Source organism: Oncorhynchus gorbuscha, unplaced genomic scaffold, assembly GCF_021184085.1.
Source record: "Oncorhynchus gorbuscha isolate QuinsamMale2020 ecotype Even-year unplaced genomic scaffold, OgorEven_v1.0 Un_scaffold_419, whole genome shotgun sequence".
NCBI classification, from domain to species: domain Eukaryota; kingdom Metazoa; phylum Chordata; class Actinopteri; order Salmoniformes; family Salmonidae; genus Oncorhynchus; species Oncorhynchus gorbuscha.
Genome location: NW_025745264.1, coordinates 428,144 through 443,143, shown reverse-complemented (window position 1 = coordinate 443,143; position 15,000 = coordinate 428,144). Strand labels below are relative to the sequence as shown.

The 15,000-nt window shown below is 41.8% G+C and overlaps 1 protein-coding gene across 1 annotated transcript in view; it reads left to right on the top strand.

Moving 5' to 3' along the window:
- LOC124018174 (protein diaphanous homolog 3-like) overlaps positions 1 to 15,000 on the top strand; it is a 690,151-nt gene that overhangs the window by 357,670 nt on the left and 317,481 nt on the right. The window contains 3 exon segments of the mRNA XM_046333436.1: positions 2,611 to 2,655; positions 2,910 to 2,983; positions 11,334 to 11,450. Coding sequence (XP_046189392.1) covers positions 2,611 to 2,655; positions 2,910 to 2,983; positions 11,334 to 11,450 — 236 coding nt within the window.

Below are 15,000 nucleotides of genomic sequence, written 5' to 3'. Positions count from 1 at the left end.
TCCTCATCTCTCCTCATCTCTCGCCTCTTTCTTCCTATACTCTCTCTTCCTGTCCTCCTCATCTCTCCCTCATCTCTCGCCTCTTTCTTCCTATACTCTCTTCCCTGTCCTCCTCATCTCTCCTCATCTCTCGCCTCTTTCTTCCTATACTCTCTCTTCCTGTCCTCCTCATCTCTCCTCATCTCTCGCCTCTTTCTTCCTATACTCTCTCTTCCTGTCCTCCTCATCTCTCCTCATCTCTCGCCTCTTTCTTCCTATACTCTCTCTTCCTGTCCTCCTCATCTCTCCTCATCTCTCGCCTCTTTCTTCCTATACTCTCTCTTCCTGTCCTCCTCATCTCTCCTCATCTCTCGCCTCTTTCTTCCTATACTCTCTCTTCCTGTCCTCATCTCTCCTCATCTCTCGCCTCTTTCTTCCTATACTCTCTCTTCCTGTCCTCCTCATCTCTCCTCATCTCTCGCCTCTTTCTTCCTATACTCTCTCTTCCTGTCCTCATCTCTCCTCATCTCTCGCCTCTTTCTTCCTATACTCTCTCTTCCTGTCCTCATCTCTCCTCATCTCTCGCCTCTTTCTTCCTATACTCTCTCTTCCTGTCCTCCTCATCTCTCCTCATCTCTCTCCTCTTTCTTCCTATACTCTCTCTTCCTGTCCTCATCTCTCCTCATCTCTCGCCTCTTTCTTCCTATACTCTCTCTTCCTGTCCTCCTCATCTCTCCTCATCTCTCGCCTCTTTCTTCCTATACTCTCTCTTCCTGTCCTCATCTCTCCTCATCTCTCGCCTCTTTCTTCCTATACTCTCTTTCCTGTCCTCCTCATCTCTCCTCATCTCTCGCCTCTTTCTTCCTATACTCTCTTTCCTGTCCTCCTCATCTCTCCTCATCTCTCGCCTTTCTTCCTATACTCTCTCTTCCTGTCCTCCTCATCTCTCCTCATCTCTCGCCTCTTTCTTCCTATACTCTCTCTTCCTGTCCTCATCTCTCCTCATCTCTCCTCTTTCTTCCTATACTCTCTCTTCCTGTCCTCATCTCTCCTCATCTCTCGCCTCTTTCTTCCTATACTCTCTCTTCCTGTCCTCATCTCTCCTCATCTCTCGCCTCTTTCTTCCTATACTCTCTCTTCCTGTCCTCCTCATCTCTCCTCATCTCTCGCCTCTTTCTTCCTATACTCTCTCTTCCTGTCCTCCTCATCTCTCCTCATCTCTCTCCTCTTTCTTCCTATACTCTCTCTTCCTGTCCTCATCTCTCCTCATCTCTCGCCTCTTTCTTCCTATACTCTCTCTTCCTGTCCTCATCTCTCCTCATCTCTCTCCTCTTTCTTCCTATACTCTCTCTTCCTGTCCTCATCTCTCCTCATCTCTCGCCTCTTTCTTCCTATACTCTCTCTTCCTGTCCTCATCTCTCCTCATCTCTCGCCTCTTTCTTCCTATACTCTCTCTTCCTGTCCTCATCTCTCCTCATCTCTCGCCTCTTTCTTCCTATACTCTCTCTTCCTGTCCTCATCTCTCCTCATCTCTCGCCTCTTTCTTCCTATACTCTCTCTTCCTGTCCTCATCTCTCCTCATCTCTCGCCTCTTTCTTCCTATACTCTCTCTTCCTGTCCTCATCTCTCCTCATCTCTCGCCTCTTTCTTCCTATACTCTCTCTTCCTGTCCTCATCTCTCCTCATCTCTCGCCTCTTTCTTCCTATACTCTCTCTTCCTGTCCTCATCTCTCCTCATCTCTCGCCTCTTTCTTCCTATACTCTCTCTTCCTGTCCTCATCTCTCCTCATCTCTCGCCTCTTTCTTCCTATACTCTCTCTTCCTGTCCTCCTCATCTCTCCTCATCTCTCGCCTCTTTCTTCCTATACTCTCTCTTCCTGTCCTCCTCATCTCTCCTCATCTCTCGCCTCTTTCTTCCTATACTCTCTCTTCCTGTCCTCCTCATCTCTCCTCATCTCTCGCCTCTTTCTTCCTATACTCTCTCTTCCTGTCCTCCTCATCTCTCCTCATCTCTCGCCTCTTTCTTCCTATACTCTCTTCCTGTCCTCATCTCTCCTCATCTCTCGCCTCTTTCTTCCTATACTCTCTCTTCCTGTCCTCATCTCTCCTCATCTCTCGCCTCTTTCTTCCTATACTCTCTCTTCCTGTCCTCCTCATCTCTCCTCATCTCTCTCCTCTTTCTTCCTATACTCTCTCTTCCTGTCCTCATCTCTCCTCATCTCTCACCTCTTTCTTCCTATACTCTCTCTTCCTGTCCTCATCTCTCCTCATCTCTCGCCTCTTTCTTCCTATACTCTCTCTTCCTGTCCTCATCTCTCCTCATCTCTCGCCTCTTTCTTCCTATACTCTCTCTTCCTGTCCTCCTCATCTCTCGCCTCTTTCTTCCTATACTCTCTCTTCCTGTCCTCATCTCTCCTCATCTCTCGCCTCTTTCTTCCTATACTCTCTCTTCCTGTCCTCATCTCTCCTCATCTCTCGCCTCTTTCTTCCTATACTCTCTTCCTGTCCTCCTGCTCCTTCTTCCTCATCTCTTTTCCTCCCCCTCTCTCAATCTTCCTTTCCTAAATCTCTCTCTCTTCCCCTTCTGCCCCCCTCCTCCTCCTCCTCTCTATTCCTCTCTCTTTTCTGCAGCATCTGACAACGATCAGGAACGATGCTCTGGACATTCAGCTCAAGGTGAATGAATTGAATTATATTTGTGTGTAGCTACAGACAGAAGATAACAGCTGAAGACGTGAATGTAGAAACGGGGTTTTAAAGCCCATCCTCCCTCCCCCTCCCTCCCATCTCTCCCTCCTCCTCCCTCCCATCTCCCCCTCCCCCTCCCTCCCATCTCCCCCTCCCCCTATTCGATGAGAGAGACGGGGTTTTAAAAGCCGTCCCGTATCCGATGTGCGTTTCTATGTATCCACGTGTCTGTTTCCCAATAGGTGTTTGAGGAGCACAAGGAAGAGGATCTGATGGAGCTCAGTCACCGGCTGGAGGACATGAAGAGTGAACTGGAATATCCTTTACTACTACTACACACACACACACACACACACACACACACACACACACACACACACACACACACACACACACACACACACACACACACACACACACACACACACCACACACACACACACACACACACACACAGTCTTTAACATAGTGCACTGGGTTGTTGATCCCACGTTGCCTCTCCTCATTCAGTCTCTCATCCATTATATATTCAGGTACTAGAGCTGATACTGTTCCCCCTCTTATGGAGGTTACTCTGACATTAATACAGGGCCAAGAGATAGTACCTACCCCGCATACAATAGAGATAGTACCTACCCCGCATACAATAGAGATAGTACCTACCCCGCATACAATAGAGATAGTACCTACCCCTCATACAATAGAGTACCTACCCCTCATACAATAGAGTACCTACCCCTCATACAATAGAGATAGTACCTACCCCTCATACAATAGAGATAGTACCTACCCCTCATACAATAGAGATAGTACCTACCCCTCATACAATAGAGATAGTACCTACCCCTCATACAATAGAGATAGTACCTACCCCTCATACAATAGAGAGAGTACCTACCCCTCATACAATAGAGAGAGTACCTACCCCTCATACAATAGAGAGAGTACCTACCCCTCATACAATAGAGAGAGTACCTACCCCTCATACAATAGAGAGAGTACCTACCCCTCATACAATAGAGAGAGTACCTACCCCTCATACAATAGAGAGTACCTACCCCTCATACAATAGAGATAGTACCTACCCCTCATACAATAGAGAGAGTACCTACCCTCATACAATAGAGAGAGTACCTACCCCTCATACAATAGAGAGTACCTACCCCTCATACAATAGAGAGTACCTACCCCTCATACAATAGAGAGAGTACCTACCCCTCATACAATAGAGAGAGTACCTACCCCTCATACAATAGAGAGAGTACCTACCCCTCATACAATAGAGAGAGTACCTACCCTCATACAATAGAGAGAGTACCTACCCCTCATACAATAGAGAGAGTACCTACCCCTCATACAATAGAGAGAGTACCTACCCCTCATACAATAGAGAGAGTACCTACCCCTCATACAATAGAGAGTACCTACCCCTCATACAATAGAGAGAGTACCTACCCTCATAATAGAGAGAGTACCTACCCATACAATAGAGAGAGTACATACAATAGAGAGAGTACCTACCCCTCATACAATAGAGAGAGTACCTACCCCTCATACAATAGAGAGAGTACCTACCCCTCATACAATAGAGAGAGTACCTACCCCTCATACAATAGAGAGAGTACCTACCCCTCATACAATAGAGAGAGTACCTACCCCTCATACAATAGAGAGAGTACCTACCCCTCATACAATAGAGAGAGTACCTACCCCTCATACAATAGAGAGAGTACCTACCCCTCATACAATAGAGAGAGTACCTACCCTCATACAATAGAGAGAGTACCTACCCCTCATACAATAGAGAGAGTACCTACCCTCATACAATAGAGAGAGTACCTACCCCTCATACAATAGAGAGAGTACCTACCCTCATACAATAGAGAGAGTACCTACCCCTCATACAATAGAGAGAGTACCTACCCCTCATACAATAGAGAGAGTACCTACCCCTCATACAATAGAGAGAGTACCTACCCCTCATACAATAGAGAGTACCTACCCCTCATACAATAGAGAGAGTACCTACCCTCATACAATAGAGAGAGTACCTACCCCTCATACAATAGAGAGTACCTACCCCTCATACAATAGAGAGAGTACCTACCCTCATACAATAGAGAGAGTACCTACCCCTCATACAATAGAGAGAGTACCTACCCCTCATACAATAGAGAGAGTACCTACCCCTCATACAATAGAGAGAGTACCTACCCTCATACAATAGAGAGAGTACCTACCCTCATACAATAGAGAGAGTACCTACCCTCATACAATAGAGAGTACCTACCCCTCATACAATAGAGAGAGTACCTACCCCTCATACAATAGAGAGAGTACCTACCCCTCATACAATAGAGAGAGTACCTACCCCTCATACAATAGAGAGAGTACCTACCCCTCATACAATAGAGAGAGTACCTACCCCTCATACAATAGAGAGTACCTACCCCTCATACAATAGAGAGAGTACCTACCCCTCATACAATAGAGAGAGTACCTACCCCTCATACAATAGAGAGAGTACCTACCCCTCATACAATAGAGAGAGTACCTACCCTCATACAATAGAGAGAGTACCTACCCCTCATACAATAGAGAGAGTACCTACCCCTCATACAATAGAGAGAGTACCTACCCCTCATACAATAGAGAGAGTACCTACCCCTCATACAATAGAGAGAGTACCTACCCCTCATACAATAGAGAGAGTACCTACCCCTCATACAATAGAGAGAGTACCTACCCCTCATACAATAGTACTCTGGCTGTACCTTTAGTGTTATTATAATGTATAGTTACTGATAGGGAGGAGTCCTTAACTCTGTCTGTACCTTTAGTGTTATTATAATGTATAGTTACTGATAGGGAGGAGTCCTTAACTCTGTCTGTACCTTTAGTGTTATTATAATGTATAGTTACTGATAGGGAGGAGTCCTTAACTCTGTCTGTACCTTTAGTGTTATTATAATGTATAGTTACTGATAGGGAGGAGTCCTTAACTCTGGCTGTACCTTTAGTGTTATTATAATGTATAGTTACTGATAGGGAGGAGTCCTTAACTCTGGCTGTACCTTTAGTGTTATTATAATGTATAGTTACTGATAGGGAGGAGTCCTTAACTCTGGCTGTACCTTTAGTGTTATTATAATGTATAGTTACTGATAGGGAGGAGTCCTTAACTCTGTCTGTACCTTTAGTGTTATTATAATGTATAGTTACTGATAGGGAGGAGTCCTTAACTCTGTCTGTACCTTTAGTGTTATTATAATGTATAGTTACTGATAGGTCCTTAACTCTGTCTGTACCTTTAGTGTTATTATAATGTATAGTTACTGATAGGGAGGAGTCCTTAACTCTGTCTGTACCTTTAGTGTTATTATAATGTATAGTTACTGATAGGTCCTTAACTCTGTCTGTACCTTTAGTGTTATTATAATGTATAGTTACTGATAGGGAGGAGTCCTTAACTCTGTCTGTACCTTTAGTGTTATTATAATGTATAATGACTGATAGGGAGGAGTCCTTAACCCTGTCTGTACCTTTAGTGTTATTATAATGTATAGTTACTGATAGGGAGGAGTCCTTAACTCTGTCTGTACCTTTAGTGTTATTATAATGTATAATTACTGATAGGGAGGAGTCCTTAACCCTGTCTGTACCTTTAGTGTTATTATAATGTATAGTTACTGATAGGGAGGAGTCCTTAACTCTGTCTGTACCTTTAGTGTTATTATAATGTATAGTTACTGATAGGGAGGAGTCCTTAACTCTGTCTGTACCTTTAGTGTTATTATAATGTATAATTACTGATAGGGAGGAGTCCTTAACTCTGTCTGTACCTTTAGTGTTATTATAATGTATAGTTACTGATAGGTCCTTAACTCTGTCTGTACCTTTAGTGTTATTATAATGTATAGTTACTGATAGGGAGGAGTCCTTAACTCTGTCTGTACCTTTAGTGTTATTATAATGTATAGTTACTGATAGATCCTTAACCCTGTCTGTACCTTTAGTGTGATTATAATGTATAGTTACTGATAGGTCCTTAACCCTGTCTGTACCTTTAGTGTTATTATAATGTATAGTTACTGATAGGGAGGAGTCCTTAACTCTGTCTGTACCTTTAGTGTTATTATAATGTATAGTTACTGATAGGGAGGAGTCCTTAACTCTGTCTGTACCTTTAGTGTTATTATAATGTATAATTACTGATAGGGAGGAGTCCTTAACTCTGTCTGTACCTTTAGTGTTATTATAATGTATAGTTACTGATAGGTCCTTAACTCTGTCTGTACCTTTAGTGTTATTATAATGTATAGTTACTGATAGGGAGGAGTCCTTAACTCTGTCTGTACCTTTAGTGTTATTATAATGTATAGTTACTGATAGATCCTTAACCCTGTCTGTACCTTTAGTGTGATTATAATGTATAGTTACTGATAGGTCCTTAACCCTGTCTGTACCTTTAGTGTTATTATAATGTATAGTTACTGATAGGGAGGAGTCCTTAACTCTGTCTGTACCTTTAGTGTTATTATAATGTATAATTACTGATAGGTCCTTAACTCTGTCTGTACCTTTAGTGTTATTATAATGTATAATTACTGATAGGGAGGAGTCCTTAACTCTGTCTGTACCTTTGGTGTTATTATAATGTATAGTTACTGATAGGGAGGAGTCCTTAACTCTGTCTGTACCTTTAGTGTTATTATAATGTATAGTTACTGATAGGTCCTTAACCCTGTCTGTACCTTTAGTGTTATTATAATGTATAGTTACTGATAGGGAGGAGTCCTTAACCCTGTCTGTACCTTTAGTGTTATTGTAATGTATAGTTACTGATAGGTCCTTAACTCTGTCTGTACCTTTAGTGTTATTATAATGTATAGTTACTGATAGGGAGGAGTCCTTAACCCTGTCTGTACCTTTAGTGTTATTATAATGTATAGTTACTGATAGGTCCTTAACTCTGTCTGTACCTTTAGTGTTATTATAATGTATAGTTACTGATAGGTCCTTAACTCTGTCTGTACCTTTAGTGTTATTATAATGTATAGTTACTGATAGGGAGGAGTCCTTAACTCTGTCTGTACCTTTAGTGTTATTATAATGTATAGTTACTGATAGGGAGGAGTCCTTAACTCTGTCTGTACCTTTAGTGTTATTATAATGTATAGTTACTGATAGGTCCTTAACTCTGTCTGTACCTTTAGTGTTATTATAATGTATAGTTACTGATAGGGAGGAGTCCTTAACTCTGTCTGTACCTTTAGTGTTATTATAATGTATAGTTACTGATAGGGAGGAGTCCTTAACTCTGTCTGTACCTTTAGTGTTATTATAATGTATAGTTACTGATAGGGAGGAGTCCTTAACTCTGTCTGTACCTTTAGTGTTATTATAATGTATAGTTACTGATAGGGAGGAGTCCTTAACTCTGGCTGTACCTTTAGTGTTATTATAATGTATAGTTACTGATAGGTCCTTAACTCTGTCTGTACCTTTAGTGTTATTATAATGTATAGTTACTGATAGGGAGGAGTCCTTAACTCTGTCTGTACCTTTAGTGTTATTATAATGTATAGTTACTGATAGGGAGGAGTCCTTAACTCTGTCTGTACCTTTAGTGTTATTATAATGTATAGTTACTGATAGGGAGGAGTCCTTAACTCTGTCTGTACCTTTAGTGTTATTATAATGTATAGTTACTGATAGGTCCTTAACTCTGTCTGTACCTTTAGTGTTATTATAATGTATAATTACTGATAGGGAGGAGTCCTTAACTCTGTCTGTACCTTTAGTGTTATTATAATGTATAGTTACTGATAGGTCCTTAACTCTGTCTGTACCTTTAGTGTTATTATAATGTATAGTTACTGATAGGGAGGAGTCCTTAACTCTGTCTGTACCTTTAGTGTTATTATAATGTATAGTTACTGATAGGTCCTTAACCCTGTCTGTACCTTTAGTGTTATTATAATGTATAGTTACTGATAGGGAGGAGTCCTTAACTCTGTCTGTACCTTTAGTGTTATTATAATGTATAATTACTGATAGGGAGGAGTCCTTAACCCTGTCTGTACCTTTAGTGTTATTATAATGTATAATTACTGATAGGGAGGAGTCCTTAACTCTGTCTGTACCTTTAGTGTTATTATAATGTATAGTTACTGATAGGGAGGAGTCCTTAACCCTGTCTGTACCTTTAGTGTTATTATAATGTATAGTTACTGATAGGTCCTTAACTCTGTCTGTACCTTTAGTGTTATTATAATGTATAGTTACTGATAGGGAGGAGTCCTTAACTCTGTCTGTACCTTTAGTGTTATTATAATGTATAGTTACTGATAGGTCCTTAACCCTGTCTGTACCTTTAGTGTTATTATAATGTATAATTACTGATAGGGAGGAGTCCTTAACTCTGTCTGTACCTTTAGTGTTATTATAATGTATAGTTACTGATAGGGAGGAGTCCTTAACTCTGTCTGTACCTTTAGTGTTATTATAATGTATAGTTACTGATAGGGAGGAGTCCTTAACTCTGTCTGTACCTTTAGTGTTATTATAATGTATAGTTACTGATAGGGAGGAGTCCTTAACCCTGTCTGTACCTTTAGTGTTATTATAATGTATAATGACTGATAGGTCCTTAACTCTGTCTGTACCTTTAGTGTTATTATAATGTATAGTTACTGATAGGGAGGAGTCCTTAACTCTGTCTGTACCTTTAGTGTTATTATAATGTATAATTACTGATAGGGAGGAGTCCTTAACCCTGTCTGTACCTTTAGTGTTATTATAATGTATAGTTACTGATAGGGAGGAGTCCTTAACCCTGTCTGTACCTTTAGTGTTATTATAATGTATAATTACTGATAGGGAGGAGTCCTTAACTCTGTCTGTACCTTTAGTGTTATTATAATGTATAATTACTGATAGGGAGGAGTCCTTAACTCTGTCTGTACCTTTAGTGTTATTATAATGTATAGTTACTGATAGGTCCTTAACTCTGTCTGTACCTTTAGTGTTATTATAATGTATAGTTACTGATAGGGAGGAGTCCTTAACTCTGTCTGTACCTTTAGTGTTATTATAATGTATAGTTACTGATAGGTCCTTAACTCTGTCTGTACCTTTAGTGTTATTATAATGTATAGTTACTGATAGGGAGGAGTCCTTAACCCTGTCTGTACCTTTAGTGTTATTATAATGTATAATGACTGATAGGTCCTTAACTCTGTCTGTACCTTTAGTGTTATTATAATGTATAGTTACTGATAGGGAGGAGTCCTTAACTCTGTCTGTACCTTTAGTGTTATTATAATGTATAGTTACTGATAGGTCCTTAACTCTGTCTGTACCTTTAGTGTTATTATAATGTATAGTTACTGATAGGGAGGAGTCCTTAACTCTGTCTGTACCTTTAGTGTTATTATAATGTATAATTACTGATAGGGAGGAGTCCTTAACCCTGTCTGTACCTTTAGTGTTATTATAATGTATAGTTACTGATAGGGAGGAGTCCTTAACTCTGTCTGTACCTTTAGTGTTATTATAATGTATAGTTACTGATAGGGAGGAGTCCTTAACTCTGTCTGTACCTTTAGTGTTATTATAATGTATAGTTACTGATAGGGAGGAGTCCTTAACTCTGTCTGTACCTTTAGTGTTATTATAATGTATAATTACTGATAGGGAGGAGTCCTTAACTCTGTCTGTACCTTTAGTGTTATTATAATGTATAATTACTGATAGGGAGGAGTCCTTAACTCTGTCTGTACCTTTAGTGTTATTATAATGTATAATTACTGATAGGGAGGAGTCCTTAACTCTGTCTGTACCTTTAGTGTTATTATAATGTATAATTACTGATAGGGAGGAGTCCTTAACTCTGTCTGTACCTTTAGTGTTATTATAATGTATAATTACTGATAGGGAGGAGTCCTTAACCCTGTCTGTACCTTTAGTGTTATTATAATGTATAGTTACTGATAGGGAGGAGTCCTTAACTCTGTCTGTACCTTTAGTGTTATTATAATGTATAATTACTGATAGGTCCTTAACTCTGTCTGTACCTTTAGTGTTATTATAATGTATAGTTACTGATAGGGAGGAGTCCTTAACTCTGTCTGTACCTTTAGTGTTATTATAATGTATAATTACTGATAGGGAGGAGTCCTTAACTCTGTCTGTACCTTTAGTGTTATTATAATGTATAGTTACTGATAGGGAGGAGTCCTTAACTCTGTCTGTACCTTTAGTGTTATTATAATGTATAGTTACTGATAGGGAGGAGTCCTTAACTCTGTCTGTACCTTTAGTGTTATTATAATGTATAGTTACTGATAGGGAGGAGTCCTTAACTCTGTCTGTACCTTTAGTGTTATTATAATGTATAGTTACTGATAGGGAGGAGTCCTTAACTCTGTCTGTACCTTTAGTGTTATTATAATGTATAATTACTGATAGGGAGGAGTCCTTAACTCTGTCTGTACCTTTAGTGTTATTATAATGTATAATTACTGATAGGGAGGAGTCCTTAACTCTGTCTGTACCTTTAGTGTTATTATAATGTATAATTACTGATAGGTCCTTAACTCTGTCTGTACCTTTAGTGTTATTATAATGTATAATGACTGATAGGTCCTTAACTCTGTCTCTACTGATGTGGGAGACGTGTTCAACGTGGTTCATAGTATGGTGAAGGACACAGGGGCAGAGGTCTATTTCCTCTCCATCCTACAACACCTCATGCTCATCCGGAACGACTACTTTGTCCGGTAAGATCTCTCCTCCTCCGCACACACCTACATCCTCCTCCTCTTCATCCTCCTCCTCCGCACACACCTACATCCTCCTCCTCTTCATTTTCCTCTATCCGCACACACCTACATCCTCCTCCTCCTCCTCTTCATCCTCCTCCTCTATCCGCACACACCTACATCCTCCTCCTCCTCCTCTTCATCCTCCTCCTCTATCCGCACACACCTACATCCTCCTCCTCCTCCTCTTCATCCTCCTCCTCCGCACACACCTACATCCTCCTCCTCCTCCTCTTCATCCTCCACCTCCTCCTCCGCACACACCTACATCCTCCTCCTCCTCCTCTTCATCCTCCTCCTCTTCATCCTCCTCCTCCGCACACACCTACATCCTCCTCCTCCGCACACACCTACATCCTCCTCGTTCTCCTCCTCCTCGTTCTCCTCCTCCTCCTCCTCGTTCTCCTCCTCCTCCTCCTCCTCGTTCTCCTCCTCCTCCTCTTCCTCCTCGTTCTCCTCCTCCTCCTCCTCGTCCTCCTCCTCCTCATCCTCCTCCTCCTCATCCTCCTCCTCCTCCTCCTCTGGTAAGATGTAAGGTACAAAGTGCCATCAAGAGAGACATGGAGGGAGATGAAGGTAGGGAGTCAGAGATCCTTCAGTAGGTGATGAGGTTATATAGACCATCACACGTCTCTGTCTTCAGTCAGAGGAGGAGATGAAGGTAGGGAGTCAGAGATCCTTCAGTAGGTGATGAGGTTATATAGACCATCACACGTCTCTGTCTTCAGTAGGTGATGAGGTTATATGACCATCACACGTCTCTGTCTTCAGTAGGTGATGAGGTTACATGGACCATCACACGTCTCTGTCTTCAGTAGGTGATGAGGTTACATGGACCATCACACGTCTCTGTCTTCAGTAGGTGATGAGGTTACATAGACCATCACACGTCTCTGTCTTCAGTAGGTGATGAGGTTATATGACCATCACACGTCTCTGTCTTCAGTAGGTGATGAGGTTATATGACCATCACACGTCTCTGTCTTCAGTAGGTGATGAGGTTATATGACCATCACACGTCTCTGTCTTCAGTAGGTGATGAGGTTACATGGACCATCACACGTCTCTGTCTTCAGTAGGTGATGAGGTTACATAGACCAGCACACGTCTCTGTCTTCAGTAGGTGATGAGGTTACATGGACCATCACACGTCTCTGTCTTCAGTAGGTGATGAGGTTATATGACCATCACACGTCTCTGTGCAGTCAGAGGAGGAGATGAAGGTAGGGAGTCACAGAGATCATGTGGGACCGTCCAGGTATTTGACTGTTCAGTCGTCTTCTGTCCATAATAACTTCACAGGGAGCGAATGAATCACGTTACAGGACTAGTAACAGTCGTTAAAAAAAAAAAACATTTTTTATTAAATTGCAATATAATACATTAAATATTCTTCAGATTAGAAAGTCATGTTTTGATCAGGTTTAACCAGTATCCAGCTGTGAGAGAGATTCTCATAAACAGCTCTTTAAAAAAAAGCACCATTAAAAAGGAGAGAGAGAGAGAGAGAATTCTGCAAAAATATCCTCCGTGTACAACGTAAAACACCAAATAATGCAGAGCAGAATTAGGCCGATACCCACTAGTTATCAAAATCCAAAAAAGATCCATTAAATTCTACAACCACCTAAAAGGAAGCGATTCACAAACCTTCCATAACAAAGACATCACAAACAGAGATATGAACCTGGAGAAGAGTCCCCTAAGCAAGCTGGTCCTGGGGCTCTGTTCACAAACACAAACACACCCTACAGAGCCCCAGGACAACAGCACAATTAGACCCAACCAAATCATGAGAAAACAAAAAGATAAACACATTGGAAAGAATTAACAAAAACACAGAGCAAACTAGAATGTTATTTGGCCCTAAACAGAGAGTACACAGGGGCAGAATACCTGACCACTGTGACTGACCCAAACTTAAGGAAAGCTTTGACTATGTACAGACTCAGTGAGCATAGCCTTGCTATTGAGAAAGGCCGCCGTAGGCAGACATGGCTCTCAAGAGAAGACAGGCTATGTGCTCACTGCCCACAAAATGAGGTGGAAACTGAGCTGCACTTCCTAACCTCCTGCCCAATGTATGACCATATTAGAGACACATATTTCCCCCAGATCACACAGATCCACAAATAATTCGAAAACAAATCCAATTTTGAAAAACTCCCATATCTACTGGGTGAAGTTCCACAGTTTGCCATCACAGCAGCAAGATTTGTGACCTGTTGCCACGAGAAAAGGGCAACCAGTGAAGAACAAACACCATTGGAAATACAACCCATATTTATGCTTATTTATTTTATCTTGTGTCCTTTAACTATTTGTACATTGTATATATATATATATATAATATGACATTTGTAATGTCTTTACTGTTTTTAAACTTCTGTATGTGTAATGTTTACTGTTCATTTTTATTGTTTTTCACTTTATATATTCACTTTATATATTATTATATATTATAGAGAGAGAGAGAGAGAGAGAGAGAGCGAGAGAAAATCAGTCTGCAGCTGACAGCACGAACAGCTTCTTCAGAGGAGGACAGAAGATGAAACCGTGATCATTCTCTTTGTTGGTCGATGTCATTGAGGGGTTTTTATAGAGGCGTGTAGAGGAGAGCAGTGTGCTGTATTAACAGACATGAGGGGGGGAGGAGATGATAGTGGGAGGAGATGATAAGGGGAGGGGAGTCAATCACCACCTTCCGGAGACACCTGAAACCCCACCTCTTTAAGGAATACCTAGGATAGGTTAAGTAATCCCTCTCACCCCACCCCCCTAAGTTTTAGATGCACTATTGTTAAGTGACTGTCCCACTGGATGTCATAAGGTGAATGCACCAATTTGTAAGTCGCTCTGGATAAGAGCGTCTGCTAAATGACTTAAATGTAAATGTAATTTGGGAGGAGCAGGAAGAGATGGGAGGAGGAGGAAGAGATGGGAGGAGGAGGAAGAGATGGGAGGAGGAGGAAGAGATGGGAGGAGGAGGAAGAGATGGGAGGAGGAGGAAGAGATGGGAGGAGGAGGAAGAGATGGGAGGAGGAGGAAGAGATGGGAGGAGGAGGAAGAGATGGGAGGAGGAGAAAGAGATGGGAGGAGGAGAAAGAGATGGGAGGAGGAGGAAGAGATGGGAGGAGGAGGAAGAGATGGGAGGAGGAGGAAGAGATGAGAGGAGGAGGAAGAGATGGGAAGAGGAGGAAGAGATGGGAAGAGGAGGAAGAGATGGGAGGAGGAGGAAGAGATGGGAGGAGGAGGAAGAGATGGGGGGAGGAGGAGGAAGATGATGGGGAGGAGGAAGAGATGGGGGGAGGAGGAAGAGATGGGGGGAGGAGGAAGAGATGGGGGAGGAGGAAGAGATGGGGGGAGGAGGAAGAGATGGAGGAGGAGGAGGAAGAGATGGGGGAGGAGGAGGAAGAGATGGAGGAGGAGGAGGAAGAGATGGGGAGGAGGAAGAGATGGGGAGGAGGAGGAAGAGATGGAGGGGGAGGAGGAAGAGATGGGAGGAGGA